Source organism: Lutjanus erythropterus, chromosome 3 (assembly GCF_056507025.1).
Source record: "Lutjanus erythropterus isolate fLutEry1 chromosome 3, fLutEry1.hap2, whole genome shotgun sequence".
NCBI classification, from domain to species: Eukaryota; Metazoa; Chordata; class Actinopteri; order Lutjaniformes; family Lutjanidae; genus Lutjanus; species Lutjanus erythropterus.
The window spans coordinates 35103416-35124338 of record NC_139319.1 but is presented as its reverse complement, the minus strand read 5'-3'; the positions used below and the strand labels follow the sequence as shown (position 1 = coordinate 35124338).

The window sequence follows — 20923 nt, the reverse complement described above, 5'->3', positions numbered from 1 at the left end:
TTACATGGTGAAACTTTCACCCAACTTTACTTGGTTGAAAACTCAAGTGAAACTCAGTAATTGCATTGCATGCCGTGAAGCCCTGTGGAACAGGGAGCAGTCGAAAAACTCTCAGCTTTGTGAAAGTAGTTTCATGCAACAGGTAATCAAAATGCAAATAACGTGTAAGAATGATGACATCAAATGATGATGCAATATCATTCCAACAATTTTTTTTTTACTGACAACAGCTTATTATCACCAATAAAACAAATAATGAGAAAATGGTCTCTTGGATGCTTCAGAAGGAGATTATTCTCATAAAAATAAATATATGATCAAATTAGTTTACATTGTAGTTAGCATGTGGCTAATGTTTCTGCGAGCTAAGTTATAGCTATGCTTTAATATAAAGTTTTGATGAGAATCACAGTCATTATCAGAGGGTGGCAACAAAGAGCAATTTATTTATTAATTTTCCTAGTGAAATAAACAATTAAATTGTGTTGCGTGTAAATGTCAAGTTACATATAAATTGTGTCATACAATTTGTAACCTAAAACTAGTTGCATGCAAGTTTCACATTGTAAAGTCAGCCTGAGTCAGAGATCCAAAGTTACCAAGATCGACAGATTTTTAAAAACGACTGGTCATGGCAACAAAACAAAGTAAACGGGTAACTAAAGTAAAGAAATACGATGGCTTTATTGAATTGGACAGGAGGCCAAGATGTCTTATATGCCTACACTGATTTGCCAGTGAGGTGATGAAGCCTGCCAATGGTTCTATGTAAGCTTCAGAGACACATTCAAAGAGACCACCGTGGAAGAAACCATATCATCGCTGTTTTAGTTGTATTCCCTCGTCACCAGCTAAGCTTCAGTTGCAAGAATTTGTTTTCTGTGGATTAGATGCAAAACTGTGGAGCCATCCTCTGAAGAGGGTTATTTTATATCAGTATATAGTAATAAATGTGTCCTATTTCCACACCTAGTATGAGCTCATGTACCTCTATCCTTTAATCATGTCCACATAAGGTCACCTCACAGGGCATATTGACTTAAGTTGTACCACAATATCACAATTAACTTATTATAAAGTATTTCCAGAAGAAACATTTATACAAACCCTCCCTCCCATCCCCAGTAACACACTTCAAAATTAATTATTCATTTATTGTTAATTAATTGATTCAAATCTCTCATTCCTCTCGGAGATTTCAAACATCATACACCGTCACTTTAAATGCCTCTTGTAATTGTTTTCTTTAATGTGGAACTAATGTCTATTGTTTATTTAAATTGTCTGTTTGAATTTCACTGTCTGTTCTTTTGTACTATACATGTATTTCTGTCTCTCTTGTGTCATTTGAGGATTAAAATACTGTGGATTAACAATCAAACACCTCTATTAAATATGGGTTTAATTACATTGAACGTTGTATTTGGCTGATGTGAGGCATCTGTATTTGTTTTGTTTTCAGACACATTGCATTATTAAAGCTATATCCAGTATATTAAAACAATGTATAGACTCACATAAAAATAATCCCTCTCAATTTTCTTATCTTGGTGTGTTCGACATGTTTCTGGGCATCGACCTTTGAGCAGAGGTGTGTGGCTCCCAGCCAATAACAGTGCGCAGGTTGCTCGCTGTCTGTGAGAGCTGCAGAGAGAGATACACACACATACACACACAGAGGAAGAACAGACTGAGGACACAGCAACAGGATGAAGATGCATGTCGGCTGCATTCGTACAAAATCAGGCATTGTGCTTTAGAACGTAACCACTGTGAAAAAATCCAAAAATAACATGTTATTTCTCTGATTCACTGCTTTGTTTTTGTTAACACCGCTGTCTCTGTTCATTCATTCTGTAGCTCACTCAGCCACCGCTGTGGTCTCTCTCCCTCTCTTGTTCATTCAGCTATAGGGCAAAGAGCTGACAATGCATTGACAAGAGAAACCAACAAACCCTGCATACTATACTTTGACAGTAAGGTCCAAGTCAGGTATATCAGAGGTTTCAGTAAAATCTGAGTTTCCTAGTCAGAGCTATGCAGACATCTTTGTACCCTCAATTTGTTGTGATGGATTTGTTGACATGGTGACTACAGATGCCAGTCTGACAGATGCATGTGTGTGTAATGTGTCCTCCAAGTGGACACCAGTAAATACAACCTATTCTGATCCCAACTCATTACATAGCAACAGTTTTGTCAGTGCCCTTCAGCGTCTGATACTGAAGCACACTTTAGTGCCTTATCTGAAATGGCCAGAAATTCAGTTTTAACTTGTGATTAACACTGTGAAACAGTGTCAGTATGGTTAGGTTCAAGCATGAAAAGGTCACAGGACAAATGTCATGTAATGTCATGTGCCTTTCAACTTTAAATTACAGGTTGGTTTCACACAGGACAGTCCTGTGTTTGTTTGAGCCATCCATCCACCTGAACTTTCTCCCTCTTTGTACTACATCAGCAGCCTGGAGCATCTCATGCAGCAGTGGGTTTACACTGAAGTCATTTGAAAAACCCAGCACAGAGCTTTCGGGTACTGCGAGCGTCTCTGTAAGTCGTGGAAGGGCGGTGACAAACCATTCGCATCTGACGAGTTAGGAGTGAGAGCGTGGTGTGCACAGCTGTCCCTGTCTGTGTCCATTTGGGAGTGTAATCCAGCCATAACAGTAACCTGGAGGATGGCTCCACCACACAGCTGTAACATGGGAGGCAGTGAAGGAATTTCCCCTGCTGGATTCCTGCTGGGATCCAGAAAGTGGGGTGTAAAATGGAGATAATCTTTCCAAAGTTAGAGAAGCACTACGACAATTTCATTGGGAGGTTTGAATTAGTTCAAAGGTGCCCAAGGCAACATTATATATCAGGAGATGCAGAATTCCTGGCTACACCCCAGCTGGGATCAGCATGTCTGTCAAAAGACCCTGGAGGCCCAGTAATACTGCTGTCCTCTTCCTACCGTGGAATAATGATGTATGATGAGAATTGCAAATTTCAACATTTGCAGGTACTTGGTCATTATCAGAATCCCCTCTTGGAAAGATGAACACTCCGGGTACAATTTAAAGAACAGACAGTGAGTCTTTCAGTAGCCTGGAGCATCCTGAACATCCTCTCGCCCAGTTTCACCACACGGTGGCCCTGTGCCTCTCCTTGTCGACGCTCCTCCTCGCCTCCGCCACCGTAAAGCTCAGCCTCCCTCCCTCCCTCTTCACCACCACCACCACCTCCTCCTCCTCCTCGTCCTCCCTCTATACTTCCACTCCTTCCTCCCGTCGCGCTGCGCAGAGCACAGCCACAGACGCTCCTCCAGCAGCTCCGGTGCGAAGATGGTTGGCGGCTTGTGCGCTCGCAGGTTGGCCCGCCGGTCGCGGTCCGCCCTGATCGCAGCCCTCACGGTGCTGCTGGTGCAGACGCTGATCGTGTGGAACTTCAGCAGCCTCGACTCCGGCGAAGACAGGGAAAACGGAGGCTCCAGCGTGCGGGAGAAGAGGGACCGGGTCGCAGGCAACAAAGCCGCTGGCAGCGACTATTTCCAGCACGGGGTCCAGGAGCAGCAGCAGCGGCAGCGGCAGCATCTTCCTCCGCCGGGGAAGGGGACGTCTCGTCACATACAGCAGCCGGTAAGACAGACAGAGGCGATACCCATGTATTCATATCATATCCCAGTAAAAAAAAAAAGAGACTGTCTCGCTGGGGATGAAGCCTGAATAGGTTGGCAGGCAGGTCAAAACATCTCCAGTTTGCGCTTTTTTTTTTTTTTTGGTGTGAGACAAGCACACAGCCGGGCCTCAAAATGAATGAATGTTTGCTTGCTGTCACTTGCACCGAGGCTGGCTGCCTCGTAGGGAAATGATCGGACGTCTGAAGCAAGCCCCTGTTTTTTTGACTGCTTGGGAAGAAGAGCATCCTCGGCTGAACGCCTGCCGAGGACAGGAGACACACTGCGCCGTTTGAATGAATGAACGCGCTCCTGTCCAGACTCCAGGTTTTTTTTTTTTTAAATGCCAAAGCCGAGTGTGAAATGTGAACTCACTCCAGGGCGGAATGATGAGCATGGCAGGGCAAATCCTTTCATAAGATAGTAGCCGAGGAGGTGCCCGAACAGCGGCAGAGTCACTGGCAGGGGTTGTAGCCTGTAACTGTCACGGTCTGTTTGGCATTTTAAGTCAAATACAGGAGCTGCATGGCTCAGCAGCACTGTCTGAACAAGGCCAAAGTGAAACATAACCCAATTTGTAGAGTTCTGTTTGATGAGTGCACAAAGATTAGAGTCATCTGCTGTTTGGGAGAACACAGAGAGTTTTATTGGTAGTGGCAACATGAGAGGTCAAGATGGATGAACATGAGTAAATTAAGTTAAAGTTAGCCTGTGGAACTGTGTCCATTACATCAATACTTTTGAAATACCACATGCTTAAAACAATACAGAATAAACATTTGGTAGTATCTTAAGTATATAAGTTATAAAGAAGACAAAATCTAAGTGCTCATTTAAGAGCTTGGTTCAGTTTAGTCTTTATTCTTCTGTCTGAAATTGGGCTTGGAGCAAAACCAAACAGTGTTCAGTGACTTTTTCTGGACCATCAGCAGTGCGCAAGTTGTTAATTTAAAGAAAAAAGAAAAATATGTATTCTATTTTGTGTGCCCATATGACTTACTTTCTTTTTATGTGGGATCGAAAGATGTAGCAAGTATTGTTTTTTGTTCTATTCAGGTTTCAGGATTAATTAATTAAGTTAATTGTCATCTTTAAACTAAGTCTGCAACATCCATAAAATGTCAGAAAGTAGAGAAAAAGCCTAAGTTTTTTTTTCTTTTTTTTTCTTTTTTTACAGTTAAAGGTCTGATGTCTCTATTTATCAGTCCAGAACCCGAAGATATCCAGTTTAATATGATAATACACAAATAGAAGTGGGAAATCTCCATATTTGACAGGTTGCATGAAAAATTACTGTAACTATTAATGGATTATGAAAATAGTCAGACAAGTGAGTTACCAGATTTACTTGCCCGGCATGGCATTTTACTTGCATCGGGCAAGTAGGCAGTCCTTATTGTTGAGCCCTGCTAGTATTGTATGTATGTTAAAAAATTCTGCTATTGTTAAAATCCCCATCTCTTTGAAAATGTAATAATTGTCTCTCCCTCCAAAAAATCCAATTGTTTACTTGTAGACTCTGGTGACTGCTCCCCATGCCCCGGAGGCTCCACGCCGAACAGATTTTTGTATTTGTGCGGTGCCTTTTTCAGTGCAGCATGTGATTAATTTCCACAACCTGGTGTCTGGAATTAAATTCTTGCAAAATTGGGCTTCTTGTTCGCGTGGTCTCCCAAGCACTTAGGCTGCCCCAAAGAAATTGGACGCGGTTGTTCCTGGCAAGCGTGCAGCGATTTCCCCTTCACAAAGCTGCCAGCCATTCAAGTATAGAGCCTACACTTCAGCCACCGTGCCACCAGTAGATAACCGGCTTTGATGTAGCATGATACACTGTGGCCTCTGCGCTCAGTCAGTCACTGGGAGCCGTGCACTGTATCATCTGTCTCCTCTGCAGATTTTACAGTGACTCACTCACTTCATCTGGTAGGACTGTTTGTCCCACCTGCCGGCATCTCCACAGTACAAAGTCATGCTGAGGACGGGTTGTATCTGAGTCTATTTTTGGACAGATGGAGAATCCTGTAGCAAAGTATCCCTCTAATAGTCCTGCAGGGACCCGAAGTGTGTCTGTGGTACTTATTAGTGAGTTCATATTGAAACTCTTCAAGGTAATGTTATTATTTGCTGTATTGGATTACTGCAACATTCCTATAAGGATTGTACTTAAATGAGTAATTCGGTGACATAACAGGAAGTGTGGCTCAGTTGTGTCAGAACCTATTCAGCTGCGTCAACATCGATTTGTCCAAATGTGTTTCGCTATTAAAACACACAGCGGATCTGGACCCGTGACCTTTTAAAGAAAGCCTTTCATCCCCATCGCCTCGAGGCACTTCACACAGCCTGTATGCCAGTCAGTCCACCAGCCAGTCAGCTCGCCTGCTGCCCGCCTGTCACACTGTCGGCTCCCTCTCTGCAGTTCTGTGGCCCCCTGGACTCTTAACATTCAACTGGTCGCCCTCGGTCACATCATGCATTCCCTCAACTGGTTAATCACCGCCTTTTCATTCTTTCTCCCCTTGTGGGTGGTGTGTGTTTGTGTGTGTGTGTGTGTGTGTGTGTGTGTGTGTGTGTGTGTGTGACTTGGCAAGGCAGAGTTGTCCAGCCTAAGGGTGACGCATAAGTGCCAACTGATGCTATATGAGGCACCACGCCTGAGAGAGAGGGGAGAGCAGCACTTTGATCCAGAATAGAAGGAGCCAGAAGCTCCAGAATGACAATAGCAGAATTTCTATGTAATAACTTGTGTTGGTTGGAAACATTATGCATAGCTGCGGATGTGTCATCCCAGCAGGCAGGAGCTACAGTTGTCATTAGTGTTTGTCTCCTGTTGTGTCTGCAAGAGAGCGTAGATGTTTTCATCTCTATTCTAATCTCGTCTTGTTGTTCACCTCTCCACTGCCTCATATCTGGATATAATCTCTTGAATGGTGCAGTGTTCGCTGTGAGCAGAGGTGACAAAATTACACACAATCTTTACTCAATTACAACCATGTAAAAAAGACTCTGGCCAAAGCAGAGGTACTGATTCAACTTCTTTACTCAAGTAAAAGCGAAAGGCTCTGAAATGCACTCAGAGTATAAAAGTAAGAAGTCACCCTCTGAAGGACATTTCTTCCAGCTGTGTCTGTACAAAGCTACCTGAAGCTCAGGTCATATCAATGTAATTGGAGGACTACTAAACCATTGTAACTTGAAGTAAAATTTAAAAATACACACTGAAAATAATGAGCATTAACTTTGCTCCAATGTGCAAATCAATTTTCAATGTCAGCAGCAGAGCTGGAAACATAATGATCAACAGGAGAACACACTTCAGGTCTAATTCAGCCTCTTTTCTTTTGTTAGAAACTCTGTCATCTCTTTAGGACTACCAAAATCTCTTGTTCAGCTTCAGCAGAAGCTGCTTCTCAAAGTTCTTTGAATCAAGGCCTGGGCACTTCTGGGTCTAAAACTCAGTCCTGCAGAGCTGAAAAGCCTCTCACAGGCAGCTGACAGATTCACAAGACGCTTTTTCTCCGTGGTCGACATCGTTTTCATCTTGTAACGTCTGTCGTGCTTGTGCTTGATATGCACTGTTGGATACACAGAGGACTCGTTGTGTGTTATCGTCCTTTCCATTTAGGTTGGAATCGGTCTTGATGTTGGGAAGGCAGCGCGCTGTGATGCAAAATAAAAGTAATGGATGATTCCCCTCACACGCACATGTTAAAGAAGCAATATGTAGCAATTGCTCGTCCAAAAATGAGTACTGAAAAACACAAAGCGAGTTGGAGCCGTAGACTGTGTATTAAAAAGGTTGAGATCCTATTTAATTTACGATCTATGGTTGAAGTGAGTTGTTTCCCACCGCCCCCTCCTCCCCAGACACAAGGAAGCTCAATAACATCACAATAACAAGTAAGGATTAGTCCTACACCACATTAATCAGCTTTTTATAACTGTCAGTTGTCTGTCAATGTAAGGTTCAGCCTGTTATCCTAAAAACTGAAGCCCACAGCTCCGAAAATACACACTCTGCAGTTGGAGTTCAGTGACTGCCTGCCTTTACTGCTGCCAGACTTCACTAACATATTGTTTGATGACTGACTGTATAGTTGTTGTCAGAGAAGCGAGTATTTCAACTTTGCTTGCTTCCTTATTCTCTTATGACATATCATGGTCATTTTATGATAAATTATAATACTGATTTATTCTTTAAAATGTAGGTAAGAAAAGTAAAAATATGTAAAGAACATATACCTGAAAAATCCACTGGAGTACAATAACAAAATATTTGGACTTTGTTAATTCCCATCACTGGCTGTGAGTTAAGTCTTTTCACACACAGTGGCTACCTGTTGCAGAGTCCCCATCAGAAATTTCTACACTTATTAATTAGTCTGTCTTGTTTTGCCTGACATCGGTTTATTACAGAAGATAGCATCACAATTATTATTAATAGGTGCTTATTAAGGCGGCGCTGGTGATGGATGTGAAAAACTGTTAATGTGCCAGAATTAAACCAATCTACCTCCAGCAGCAGACTGAGTAAAGCTCCGAAAAGCGTTTGGCTCTGAGCTTCACATCTGGTCGTCAGCACTTTCTTTCCATCTGCCGCGGTAGTCATATACTGTCATGATCCCCGCGTGCCCAGCGGGTGTCCAGCACACACATGTTGTAAAGAGTTTCCCTATTAGTCATGGTATTACACGTAACATTACCTCTGATGTACACGTTTTCCATTGCACTGAGTTTTCCTAATGGTCTTCTATGGCAAAGTTGGCATCAGAAACCATCTGACAATGCACATTTACCTCGGTTTTTTCTACACGGTTCCACTGTACGGTGATAATATACATGGCAAGCTTAACCACAATATATTATACATTATATAAAGATGTTCATCTCAGTTTTTTCCTGCAGTGGTCCCCTTGGCTCTGCTGCAGACCTAATTTAAGGTTACCTCAGTAGTTTGTGACTGACAGAGGATCTACTCTCTGTGTTGGAGAAGGAAACAGAATTTAGAGAAACAAAAAGTGGAAGTCTCCAACTCTTGTCTCAATATCTCTGTGGGGGGTTCCCTTATGTGATCGTAAAAAGCCTGATATTCATGTTCTTATGTAACTTAAAATAACGCGTCTCATTCTCATACAGTGGTGGCTCCTTATTCTGTGATCAAAGTCTTTGAAGCAGTTTTTCAGGAGTTAATGAGAATAAATGAGCACTTGTTTGTTAAAGGCTGTCAGAATTAACATTAAAGGGACTGAAAATGAAATAACTGAGTAAACACTCCAGTCGAGCTGGGAATTATTCTTTAAATTGTAATCATGTGCAGTACAAGTAACAAAGCGCTCTACATATGTTTTGCATTTTGGAGCTTTACTGAATTCTATTGTTGCTACCAGTCTGTTCTCCAGCCACCACCACAACCACAATATGATTCATCCCACTGTGTCCATGATCACAGTGCTGACTCACACACACACACACACACACACACGCACACACACACACACACACACACACACACACACACACACACACATACACACACACAGACCAGAACTCACACAAACACCCCAATTATGTATGTACAGACGTAAATGCAGGGAAGCAGCTCCACACAAACACACCCACATACACATACATATTTATAGTAACAAGCCAATTGTGTGTCCTTTTTTTTCTTCCAATTTCTGTTTTTTGAATTGGCATGTAGTGTTACGACACATGTTGTGATGAGGGGGTTGTACAGGCGTATCTAATGATTGGACTAATGGCATAGCTCTGAACCGAAGTTCAGACTACAATTTGAATGTGGGAACAAACCAAGTGGTTAGTTTCTGCCTCAGTTCTATTTTTTGATGTCAAGTGAAAATAAGAAGAAGCTGTAACCGCTGTTCATTGCACTTCATCTCTATGTCGTGTTATGGATGTTACAGACATGCGGAACAGAGATGAAGACCCTTTTAGACCCAGCAACGATATCATCGTCCATCATGATGTTGCACTGATGACATCATCGTACGCCAGTTTGTTGGCATTTCCAAACCCCAATGTGGCCGAATTCAGAATTCATTGTATTGTCCTATTTTGTATGGGGCCTCTAGTATCGTGTGTGTGTGTGTGCTGTAACTGCAGAGGTCATCTGTGATCTTAATCCTGTACAAATTAAACAGTCTGTTATGTGTAAAGGGAGGTTCCACCATATTTCGTCAGAGGTTCTGTGATATTTCATGCAAATTAGCATCTCAGTTTGGAGTTTTAACTTTTTTTGTGTTGTTAGACAACTGAACAAGTATGAATTTTGATTGTGGCTCATAATACGTTGAACAGCTGTCAACAGCTGTGTTGTGATATTGACTATATCGATGTTTAGAATGAGTGATGATGACAGAGAGGTTTGACAGAGTATATAGAGTACAGACAGAAAGTACAGACATGCAGAAAGTGGGCTTAACAAACTAGGGCTGCACGATATGGTAAAATAGCCACATTGTGATTATTTTGACTGAAATTGCAACTGCAGTGTGTGATACGATTAGTTGAAATTTTAAGTTTTTGCATTACAGTTTTCATTTTTACTGAAAACAAACATGTTTGCTTTTATCTGGAGAACAAGGTCAGCACTACAGTACTTCATTATAATGCTGTTTTCTCACACAGTTTTCCTTTTTCAAAAAGCTGTGACTTGGTTCTAGTTTGATATAATTCATATTGCAATTTTCATAATGTTTCAATTAACTGTGCAGCTCCTCTTTAAACTATATTATTAACATGGCCACTGACAAACAGACAAACAGATCCTCTGCCTCTCTAAAACACATGTATGTGTGAGAAAATGTACTAGTGTTTTGTAAACACTGTTCACAGTCAAGAATGACCTTCCAGGCCTAGATTTTGTAATTTACAGGCACAAGAGGACATGTCTTGGACTCCTGTTCTACTGCCTATCACTGTATTATATACCCTGCTAACCTGCTTATCACTCTGCTAACGTAAAATTGAATAAACTAGTATCCTGTATTGAACAGTCTAGGGCTGCAACTAATGATTATTTTTTAAATGTTTAATTTATTGATTATTTTTTCAATTAATCGATTAATCTACCAATTAATTTATGGATTAATCTAATGATTATTTTGTTATTATTCAGTTATACCACAATTAATTTACCTAAAATACATTTCAAAAACTATTTCAATGTTTTATTCAATCATAATCCTGAAAAATCGACACATAAAGCACAATAGAATAATAATAATAGTGACATATTGTAATTTTTGTTTAATTTCCACCCTGTTTAATAGACTCTATGTCAGATGCCTTATTAGAAAAATACTGGACCTTAAATTCAAAAGGAGCTGTGTTGCATGTTAATTTCATAACTAAAGTGACTTCCACTAACAGAAACATGTTCCACATGTTGATAATCCTCTTATTTCATGTTTGGGTGCTGGCAGAAAGTAAACAGGACAATACTCCCACAGTTTAGATGATCGTAGCGAGTCTTACTGCATAGCAGTTCATAGTGATGCGTCGATGCACAATATGCAAATCAACATATTTTCATAATCAGTTATGTCTCCTCAGCCCTAGAACAGTCAATCATGTCACGCAACTGTCAGAGAAGTAATGTCAGAAAGTGTTTTGGATTAGACACCATAGGTAAAAAATGTGGATTTAAACAAGCCTGTTAGTTGTGAAATGCAGCGTACTTATAGTAACGTTAGTTTAACATCACTCAAGTGAAGCAGCGGAGGAACAAAGTCAAATCTGCAACCTTATTTTAGGCCTAGGCTGTGTGCGCTTATGTGTTACTTTTTATTCAGTTAAAGTTGATTTTTTTGACAGCCTTAATATGTACAAAGAAATATTACAAAAGTGCTCCACTGTGTGCCAGCCGTCTCATTTTTCATTCCTTGAACGTCTTTTTCATTCACTTTGCAACACAACCGCCTTTCTCACCTTTTCCACGTGTTTCAGATTCGGTTCTTTCTCACATTGCGTTGCTGGCAGAGTAGTTTGTTCCAGTGCCATTTCATGTGCCACTCACTGTCAGTGCTGGGTTTTGTATCATAGCAAACCACTTCGGCAGTTGTAATTGGCAGTTAAATTGGCACTCCCCAAAAGTAAATCGTCTTGGAGTGTGAGCTATTCTGCTTTAACCAGACCTTTGAACATACATAATTACAGTCCAGAGACACCCAGAAGATGCACTGTGTGATTTAAAATTTCAAACGTCCCAATCATTACACCAATAAAGTGTTATTCAGTAAAACCTGTAATGAGGGAAAAGTAAAGTACTGCCTGCCGATCAGTCCATCCATCTGTCGTTGCGATTTCGCACACAGACAGAAAGCTTCTTTTTTTAAGTGCCGTTCGTCTCCGAGAGAGAGAGAGAGCTGGGAACATATTGAGATCTGAGGGAAGAAGTATGCACCTCAGACTTGAAAGAGACACATCGAAAACCCAAGGCACTTTGATGTTGAAGTGTAATTTGTATACATGACACCATCCCTCAAAAGCTGCTATGGAAAAACATTTTATTATTCTCATAATGCATTATATCATTAAAACCCCGTCGCGCTGTTTCGCCGAGCCGATCCTGCTCTTATGTAAAATGTCAACGTCAGTATGGAATCTTAAAACTTCCGACGATGTATAGTTTGTACACTGAAAGTTCGGGTATCCATAGCAGCTCAAACATCACAACGCAGACACTTTCCTGCGAAACACTCCTTCTAGTACAGGTGCTGAATGTACTGCAGGCCTCTTCGCTGTGGTGTCCATGTAAGCTGTTTACGGCAGAGGAAGCAGCCTCCCTCTCTGCCCCCCCATCTGTCCTCTTTGCTGACTTTGTGTAAAGGAGGAACAGCCTTTTAACTATTCAACAAGTGTCAGGATGTTGGAAATACTATACTCTCGGGAGCAGAAAACACACTGGCATGACTCACACAGTCCTGCCAATTATGTTGACTCTTGCTCAGCGGATGAGAGTAGAGCAAGTTCCATTATCGTGTTATATTTAATAGGGCAAATGGATAACTGCATCATCAAGTTAATAGCAAACAGTGTGTTGAGGGTTTAACATTGGCAGAATATGCACAGTATCCTGCTTCAAAATAGCTGGAATGTAATGCAGTCATGAGGGACAGGGCAGGTGTTGTTGGAAATGTCAGTACGAGAGCATTTTCTGTCCTGTTGTTAAGGTTCAACATACTGGTCTGCAATGGGACGGGAAGCCATGGACAAGTATGTTTTTTTATATTTTATCTCAAAGTTAGAATGTGTGAACACTCCTCTTTCTTGATCTCATATTTTACCAAATATTCTTTGGTTCCAGCTCCTCAAATGTGAGAATATGCTGCTTTTTCTGTGCTTTATATAGTTGTACTATAAATATTGTGCATTTTACAGTGTTGGTAGGACAAAGCAAGCAATTTGAAGATACTACTTTAGGAAATTCTGACGAGCGTTTTTCGCTGTTTTCAAATTTGTTACTGACAGTAATTATCCGTAATCACACAAGCAATGTAGCTCCATTCTTCGTAGTCCTGTCATGTTTGAGGAGGAACAACAGAGAGCTTATCCATAACAGACACCTACAGATGGCTGACAAATTAAACAAAAAAATCAACAAAAGTTTGTCAGAGGGCCACCACAAGCCTCAGAGGGCCACAAGCTCCAGGGCTCCTTGTCTTAAGCCCTTTTCATACAGACTGTTCAAGTTAGGAATAATTGTGCTGTGATTCTTCATTGCTGTTTTTTATAAAATGTAATAGCGGGTGTGGGGCGGGTTTTGTTCCACTGTTAAATTCAAATCATCATCCCAAATCAACATCTGTGTAAAATTGTTCTGTTGTGTTACATGTTACACCTCTTTTGCTTCTGGAACGCCAGTATACTGTCACACACTAGGGCAGCATTATGCTGGTGTTGTTTCGTTCAGTGTAAAAGAGAAAATCTGGAGTAATGACAGGTCTTCTTTACAGTGATATTGATCTCTGTTTGCAAAGGGTTATTGATTTGCCAGACCTCTTGTGCTTTGATTTTTTTTTACTTTGATTTAAACATAACCAAAAGACATTCCCTTATTTGATGTTCTGATGGTGGTGGTTAAGAACATCATCCTCCAAAATATGTGTTCAGTTGGGTTGAGAGCTGGTGACTGCAAAAGCCAAAGCTTCTCTCTCTCATTTATTCGGGTGTTTTCTTTAATTTGTCACTTGTCTGTATTATGGTTAGGCAACGTCTACTGAACTGGAATAGGACTGTGTCCTCAGGGAAGCCTTGTGATCAGAAAATGATATCATTATTTTATCACTCTCATCCAACCTGTGCCGGGTTTAAAAGGGGCTTTTCCACCACAGAAACTTTCCCTTTGGAGGAACTGTGTTTCTACCACAGAGACCAGAGGCTAAATTAATTTCCAGCGACGTTATTTTACCCATCAGAAAGTCCCTGCTCAAGGATGTAGTACTTTACAAAGTACTTTATTTCAGCCATCATTTTTTTTTAAATCTGCAGCTGCTTGGTTTTTGTTTGTTGTACTTAAACACATCAACGTGGAGTTAATAAAAGAAGAAGGCAAAGGACAGATGGACCTTTGTTGATGTCCAGATCTTACTGAGCATTTATGTTCAGGAGGAAATCCAGTAGGAGCTGAAACACTTTACGTGGTGTCATTGATGTTGTAAAAACACCTGTTACTTCATCATACATCAGCAGATGAATTTGTGTTGTCCTCACAGGGTTTTAGAAAGCAGAAAGGCACCTTTTAGTTCCTTGAAAAGTGGTTCCTAGGGCCAAAAGTTCTGGGTACTTTCAGTGGAAACGTAGCATTAGTTGTATTCAGCTTCTGAAGCTTCAGTTTGCCGGCCGGCTTTATTGAGGAACCTTAGCCAAGAAAACAGTGGTGGAAATAACAACATGAACAATCAACAACATGATTGTAAGAAAATGGAAAAATAAAAGCGTCTCGGGTTTGCCAAGCTGGGCAGGTTTAATGAGAAAATAATAAACAGGACATGGAGGCACAGTGCAAAGTGAAAAACAGAACTTTGCCAACAACCCCTGCTATATGACAACTCCTCAAATACAGAAAGCTTTTAAAGCATGGTATTGCAGTGGTAGAGGGCTCAGTGGTCGATGCCTGTCAGCCATCAGTGATATCAGCCCAACCCTAATCTGTATGTTTGAAAGCCCAAACCCATTACGTTAAAAGATATATAAATGTGGAAATGATCCAGATGCCATGTCTGAAAGGGGCAAAGTTGGGAGAAAAGGACGTTTACAGAGTAATGTGCATGTGTCTGAAAGGGGCTAAACAGACACACAATTTACTACCCTTCCCCTCTGTCCGTCTGCGTATATGCCCGTGTGTCTGTGTGTGTTTTGTGCCCAGCTTGATGCCTTTGTATGCCTCATCTGTAAAACTGCAAAATCAAAGATGATAACTACTGTTCATCTCTCCCCTGTCAAGTCTATTCAAACAAACCTCACCATTACCACCAATTAGAGTTGCATCGCTCTGTTTCAACCCTCCCTACACACACACAAACACACACACAACACCATCGCCACAACTCCAGCCCAGCCGTCTCTCCTGCCTCGCACCCCCTCCAATCTTCCCCTCATCCTCCCATCATCCTCTGCCGCCGTTACAGATGGTTTCATTCCCCAACACATTAATAACGCATCATCCAGATGAATGAAGCTATATAATACCTAGCGTTGCCAATAATCCCATAGGTAAGAGGCTTAGCAGACAGCCCTGAGAGAGAGACAGAGGGAGAGACATAGAGAGAGAGATAGGAAGACGAGGCTGGGGGGGGGGCTGAATTAGTTTTATCTGAAGTCGGGTATCCATGTTGATATTTAGTGTGGAGCTAAAAGGCTGCACACACATACACACACAGAGGTTTGGACTAGACCATCACCATATGGAGGGGTTATTAGGCCAATCGCTCAACTCCCTTGCTGTGCAGTAGTTGCAGGGTTATCCCTTTAAATAGATCCGCTGTATTTTATAAAAAGAGATCAGTGCCAACTGCTGTAAGACTCTGTACTTGAGTTACATAATTTTTGAATTTATCATTATCACACTGAACTTTTTAATAAAAAGAATATATATATATATATATATATATATATATATATATATATATATATATATATATATATATGTATATATGTACATACATATATATACATATATACATATACATATATTAGTCTGTTAATGTGACAGAACATACTGGTTCCAGTTATCATCAGCTACCAGGGCCAGTTTTCAGATGTGATAAAGAGTCCTTAGGTACAATTTTCGACACACACACACACACACACACACACACACACACACACACACAGTCTCAAAGGACTCAGTAGTGTATGATCGGCTTTTTTATTTTTAAGCCCATGCATGCACACAGCATGTGTCTCAGAGCCTAATCTGTCCTGGAAAAAAGCTGCATTTGAACAAAGAAAACTGAATTTAAAGTTGGTGAAGGGCTTTGAAAGATCAACCAGGACAGGTCAAGAATCCAGTTGCTTTGTGGGAAATCTAGGATCCAGCAGTTTTGGATGTTGACTAATACCATTGCCTTAAAAAAACAGGATTCCTTGACCTCTGCTGCACAGATTTGAACGAGTCTTTTTGTTTAAATCTGTCTCTCACAAATTCCCAACTTTATAGAAGTGCAATACCACAATACTCAAGTGTCTCTTTATGATTTTAAACCAAGTTTTCAGAGGCTTTAAAGGGATAGTTTGGATTATTTGATGTAGTGTTGTATAAGGCACTTACAAATAGCCAGTGTAACTACAGTAGATGGCAGTCTGCATGCCCTCAGTTATGAGAAGCAGAGAGGAGCATCAGCACAAAAGCTAAGCAATGAACTGCAGGGGACAGGGTCAGCAACAAAACATATTTTAGACACTTAAAAAAAACTTTTAAAAAAATAAATATCAGTTTAACTGTACACTATATTGAGAACATTTTCATCACTTTACCTGGCCGTCAGACAGCCTTGTCTGATGGGAAACCATTATTATGTCAGCCAAACGTCACTCTCTCCAAATCAACCAAGCTCCACAGGTAAAATCAGTCATTTTACCCTGCCAAACACAGGAGTTGATGTGATGCATGATGTGTTTTTGTGTGACTTCTGTGTTTTAATATGATACTTTGGATAAACCAAAGACACACAATAACACAAACTAACAAACTGGACCAGCAACTCCCATGTTTTGTGAGGTAAAATTACTTTTCAAATCATGCCAAACTCAGATTTTGAACTTACGTGTTCTATAAAATAAAAAGTGTAGTGTTTTATTGATTGTGTTTCAATACACAGTTCTGCATAGACTTGTATTTTAGGTAGGATTACATGGTTTTTCTATAATGAACACAAGTGAATTTTCTCCATATGGTGTATGGAGGTGTGACATGATGAGAAGCTGCAATTGCACATTCCCATCAGGTCAGATTGGTTGTCATAGCGGTCATATATCCTTTTTGTTGCAGATTTCAGCCTTGATTACAGTGCGTACTATATCTATAGCATCTATACTGCAGCATTCCCCATGAATGGGCTTCTGTAGGGGATCATTAGACAGCGGGGAGCGTGTTTGTGTCTTGACCGTAATGGTCACATCACACTGAAAAACACTTGACATCCTTGTCGTTCGGGAAGCATACGGCAGATTGCCCATTTCTCTGAAATCGCTGCTGTACCGTGACACAGACATGCAACATGCTGATCCACGTGTAACACCCAAATGCACATGAACATGCAATCACACCCACACAGAAAGATGACACTGGGCATGAGCCACTGACTTGCTATCTCCTCCTCAACACACCATACACTAATCCCTATGAATTGTGTTATTCTAATAAGACGGGGGTGGGGTGTGGGGGGTGGGGGTGTGACAGAAAGAGAAAAGAGCGTGAAAAGTGCGTGGCAGTAGGCGAGGACACAGGGTGATGACACGTCGGTTGCGCAGAGATAGGGGCGATCCGGCCTGTCAGGGAAATCTTTTGTCCTTCCAGTCCCGTGGAGCAAGAGGAGAGGAACTGACAGCGGCGCTTTTCTTCCTCTTCCTCGTCCTCGTCCTCCTCCTCCTCCTTTTTTCTTCTTCTCACCACTGGAGCTGAATGCCAACAGCCCAGAAGACTTGTCTCTATCTGTGATTAAGAGAAAAAGTGAGAGGAGAAAGAAAGGAACAGAGATAGAGACAGGCAGAGAATGAGACAGACGTATATGCAAGACAGTAGAAAGCTGGAGGAAGAAATGTTGGGGGGAAAAAAGAAAAGATAAACGTCTCATCCCCTCCACAAATCCGACGTCGACTCAAATCCCAGCGTAATCCTCAGGGGAACCCGGTTTGGTTTGAAGGCTTGTTAGTGCAGCTTGGGCCCCGGCTGGCAGCGACTGTGTGGTTGGAGGCCATTTCTGGAAACGAACCTGAGTCCAAATGGCCTCCACGCATGCAGGGATCAGGTCTGTAATTTTCCCCTCTGATGGTGAAGTTTAGGATTTAGAGGTGAAGATGCTGCCAGGACACTGATCGAGCTGGTTTTATCAAGCATCTCTAAGTAGGAGCTCTGATTTAGGATTACACTCAATAGGATAGTTGAGGGGAATCTGCCCAATAATCCCAGTTCTCTGCTGCCACTTGAAACAGGTGGTGATTCCACTGGTTTATACTGATGGATGTTTGCTTCTGTTAGATATTTCTTTGTATTATCCACATCTGGATAATATTTCAGAGTGGCCAAGGGTGGCTTTATTATACTTTATTTTGTAATGATATTCAACTTTACAAACTCTGAGACAGGCCAATTATATAATCAGATGTGTGGTCAGTTTTTTAATATTTATTGACTTATTATTTGATCACACAGTTCCTTTTCTTGTTCCTTTTCTTGCAACATTTGACATTTGACACCACTTGCTTATTTTATTTAAAGCTTTTTAAATGTTTCGCTCAATGTGGAGTAAGACGGGGAATAGGCTAATTCCTATCAAAATGTGGGAAAGTGTTTATTTTAACAGTCCAATATATTTGTATTTGGTCTCCACTAGCTACAGAGAAAAATATCAGGCTCTTGATGCCTGATCTGGTCATATTTTTTGGTCGTATTGGAGGCATTTCCAATACTGGTGTCGGTATTGGAACAATCCTAAAGTAAAGTTGTCGGCTGTAAAACCAAAACAAAAAGAGACTAAAAGAGACCAAAACATTCTTATGGGTTTGCCACTACAAACAGCACCTTTCACATTAAACAGTCATTTGACAATCCAGTCTTCATATAAATATATTGATTAGTGATTAAAGCTCTGTAACAGTATGGCTACGGTGGTTTTATTCACATTGATTCACATGTTAAGTATCTCCTGTTAGAATACTTTAAATATTGTATAGTGGTGTAATGTGACCTAGAGAGAATTACCACATATTTCATCCATTACATACTCATGACACAGTTACCGCTACATTCTGTGTGAGAGAATCAAGGTTTGAGTTAATGGTCAAGGTCAGGTTAAATAATCCCTCGCTGAGAGGTCGGTGAAGCAGCTCAGCTGAGGTTGCTTTTGCCTCAGGGCTGCCACTGAACGCGACGTTGGAAGGTACACAGGAGACAGCCGGGCCGTACGCATTAAGATGTATACACCTGCAAAACATCCACACAAACGCACACGCGTGCATACCCACTCCCACGCACTCTGCAGCGTTCCCTCGGTGCTGAAGGCGCACACCTACAGAATTCATAAAATCATAAAATACTCTCCCGCCTGCAACACAAAAACACTCACCCACACAATCTTCCTTCCGCTCACAAATGCACACACACACACACACACACACACACACACACACCTAAAGGCCTGTATCTCCCTGCTACTTCCATCATGCACAACACGCACACACTCTGAGTGTAAATAAAATTATAAAACACCCTGTGCACCACATGAATAGCTGCTCTTCAGTATTCATGTTAACCACCAGGACCAGCCGGAGAGCTCGTACTCATTACTGAGCAGGTGTTTTCTCCATCAGCAGTGCATTTAGATCCTGTCTGTCCTCCATGCCTGTCTCCACGCCGCTGAACGCCTCAAGTGCGCTGCTCGTGAGGTCTTAATGCGTACGAACGCACAAACACTGCACCGTTTGCATCTTTCTCCTTGAGGACTTCCTCACCCTCTTCTTCCCTGCGTGCTCCCACTCCTCCTCTCCCCAGTTGTCCCCCTCCTGCCTCCTCTTCTTCTCCCATCACAAGTGGGGATGTCTTACCGCACCGCTGAGTCGCTCGCTGGTCCTCCAGACGCCGCAGGCCTCCCAAATCAGCTTCAATGAGGAGCCCTGCAGAGGCTGTCGCTGCCGGGGAGAAATTGCGCTGTAATTGAGCTGCTTGATAATAATACGTTCTTCTCTCTGATTTCCTACCAGCGGTGAATCATCAACACCATCATCATCGTGCCATCACATCAGCAACGCTCCGCAGACGCTTCCACGCCGTCGCCGCCGGAGTTGACCTGCTCTTTCGCTCGATTCTCGCTCCCTCTCTCGTCAATTGCTCTCGTTCCACTTATTTTATTCCCATTTCCTCTCTCTTTCACTTTCCTCCAGTTCCGTCCTCGCCACTACTCGCTCCTCTCATCTGTCTCCAGCCATCCTTCCCGTTTCTGTTCCATTTCATTGGACGGCCTGCCTCAGAGGTATACAGAAATTACAATGTATGAGAAAAAAGTGTGTGTGTGCGCGTGTGTGTGTAGGGGGGAGGGGAGTGGGGGGCAGAGGGAGAGAAGATAATTAGGATGGGTGATTGTGTGAGCACAATGTCAAATGCTACGTACTTAAGGCATTCATGCTTCTGTGGCAGAAAGCTTGATCATTTTTGTGCAACAGTTTGTGTTAATTTTTCAGGAATATGATCTGAATTTCAAACACTTCAAACATTTAACTTATAAGTGCTTTTTTTTTCTTACTCTTTGCTAAGGCTGTGACAGTGAGGATCTTTTCTTAATGCGCTCACAAAGCAACATATTTCCCCGGGATGGCAGTCCACCCAAAAATCAAAAACACATATTTTGCCCCTTGTCTGTAGTGCTGTTTATCCATCTAGATCTTGTGGTGTGAGTTACAGAGGTTTGGAGATATCAGCCATAGAGATGTCTGCCGCAGTCTACTGCAGTGTGTGCAGACTGCTGGTGCTGCTCATAGTGGAGCGGCAACTTAAATCTATCAGTAAGTTGTCAATCTGGCAGTAAA

At 41.7% G+C, this 20923-nt stretch overlaps 1 protein-coding gene across 1 annotated transcript in view; it reads left to right on the top strand.

Annotated features, from left to right (window-relative positions):
- The first annotated feature begins 3259 nt into the window (after nucleotides 1–3259).
- The window catches only part of LOC146330393 (xylosyltransferase 1-like), a 110509-nt gene continuing 92845 nt past the window's right edge, over nucleotides 3260–20923 (top strand). Inside the window, exon 1 of the mRNA XM_084715930.1 lies at nucleotides 3260–3620. Coding sequence (XP_084572056.1) covers nucleotides 3327–3620 — 294 coding nt within the window. The 5' untranslated portion in view covers nucleotides 3260–3326. The remainder of the gene's footprint in view (nucleotides 3621–20923) is intronic.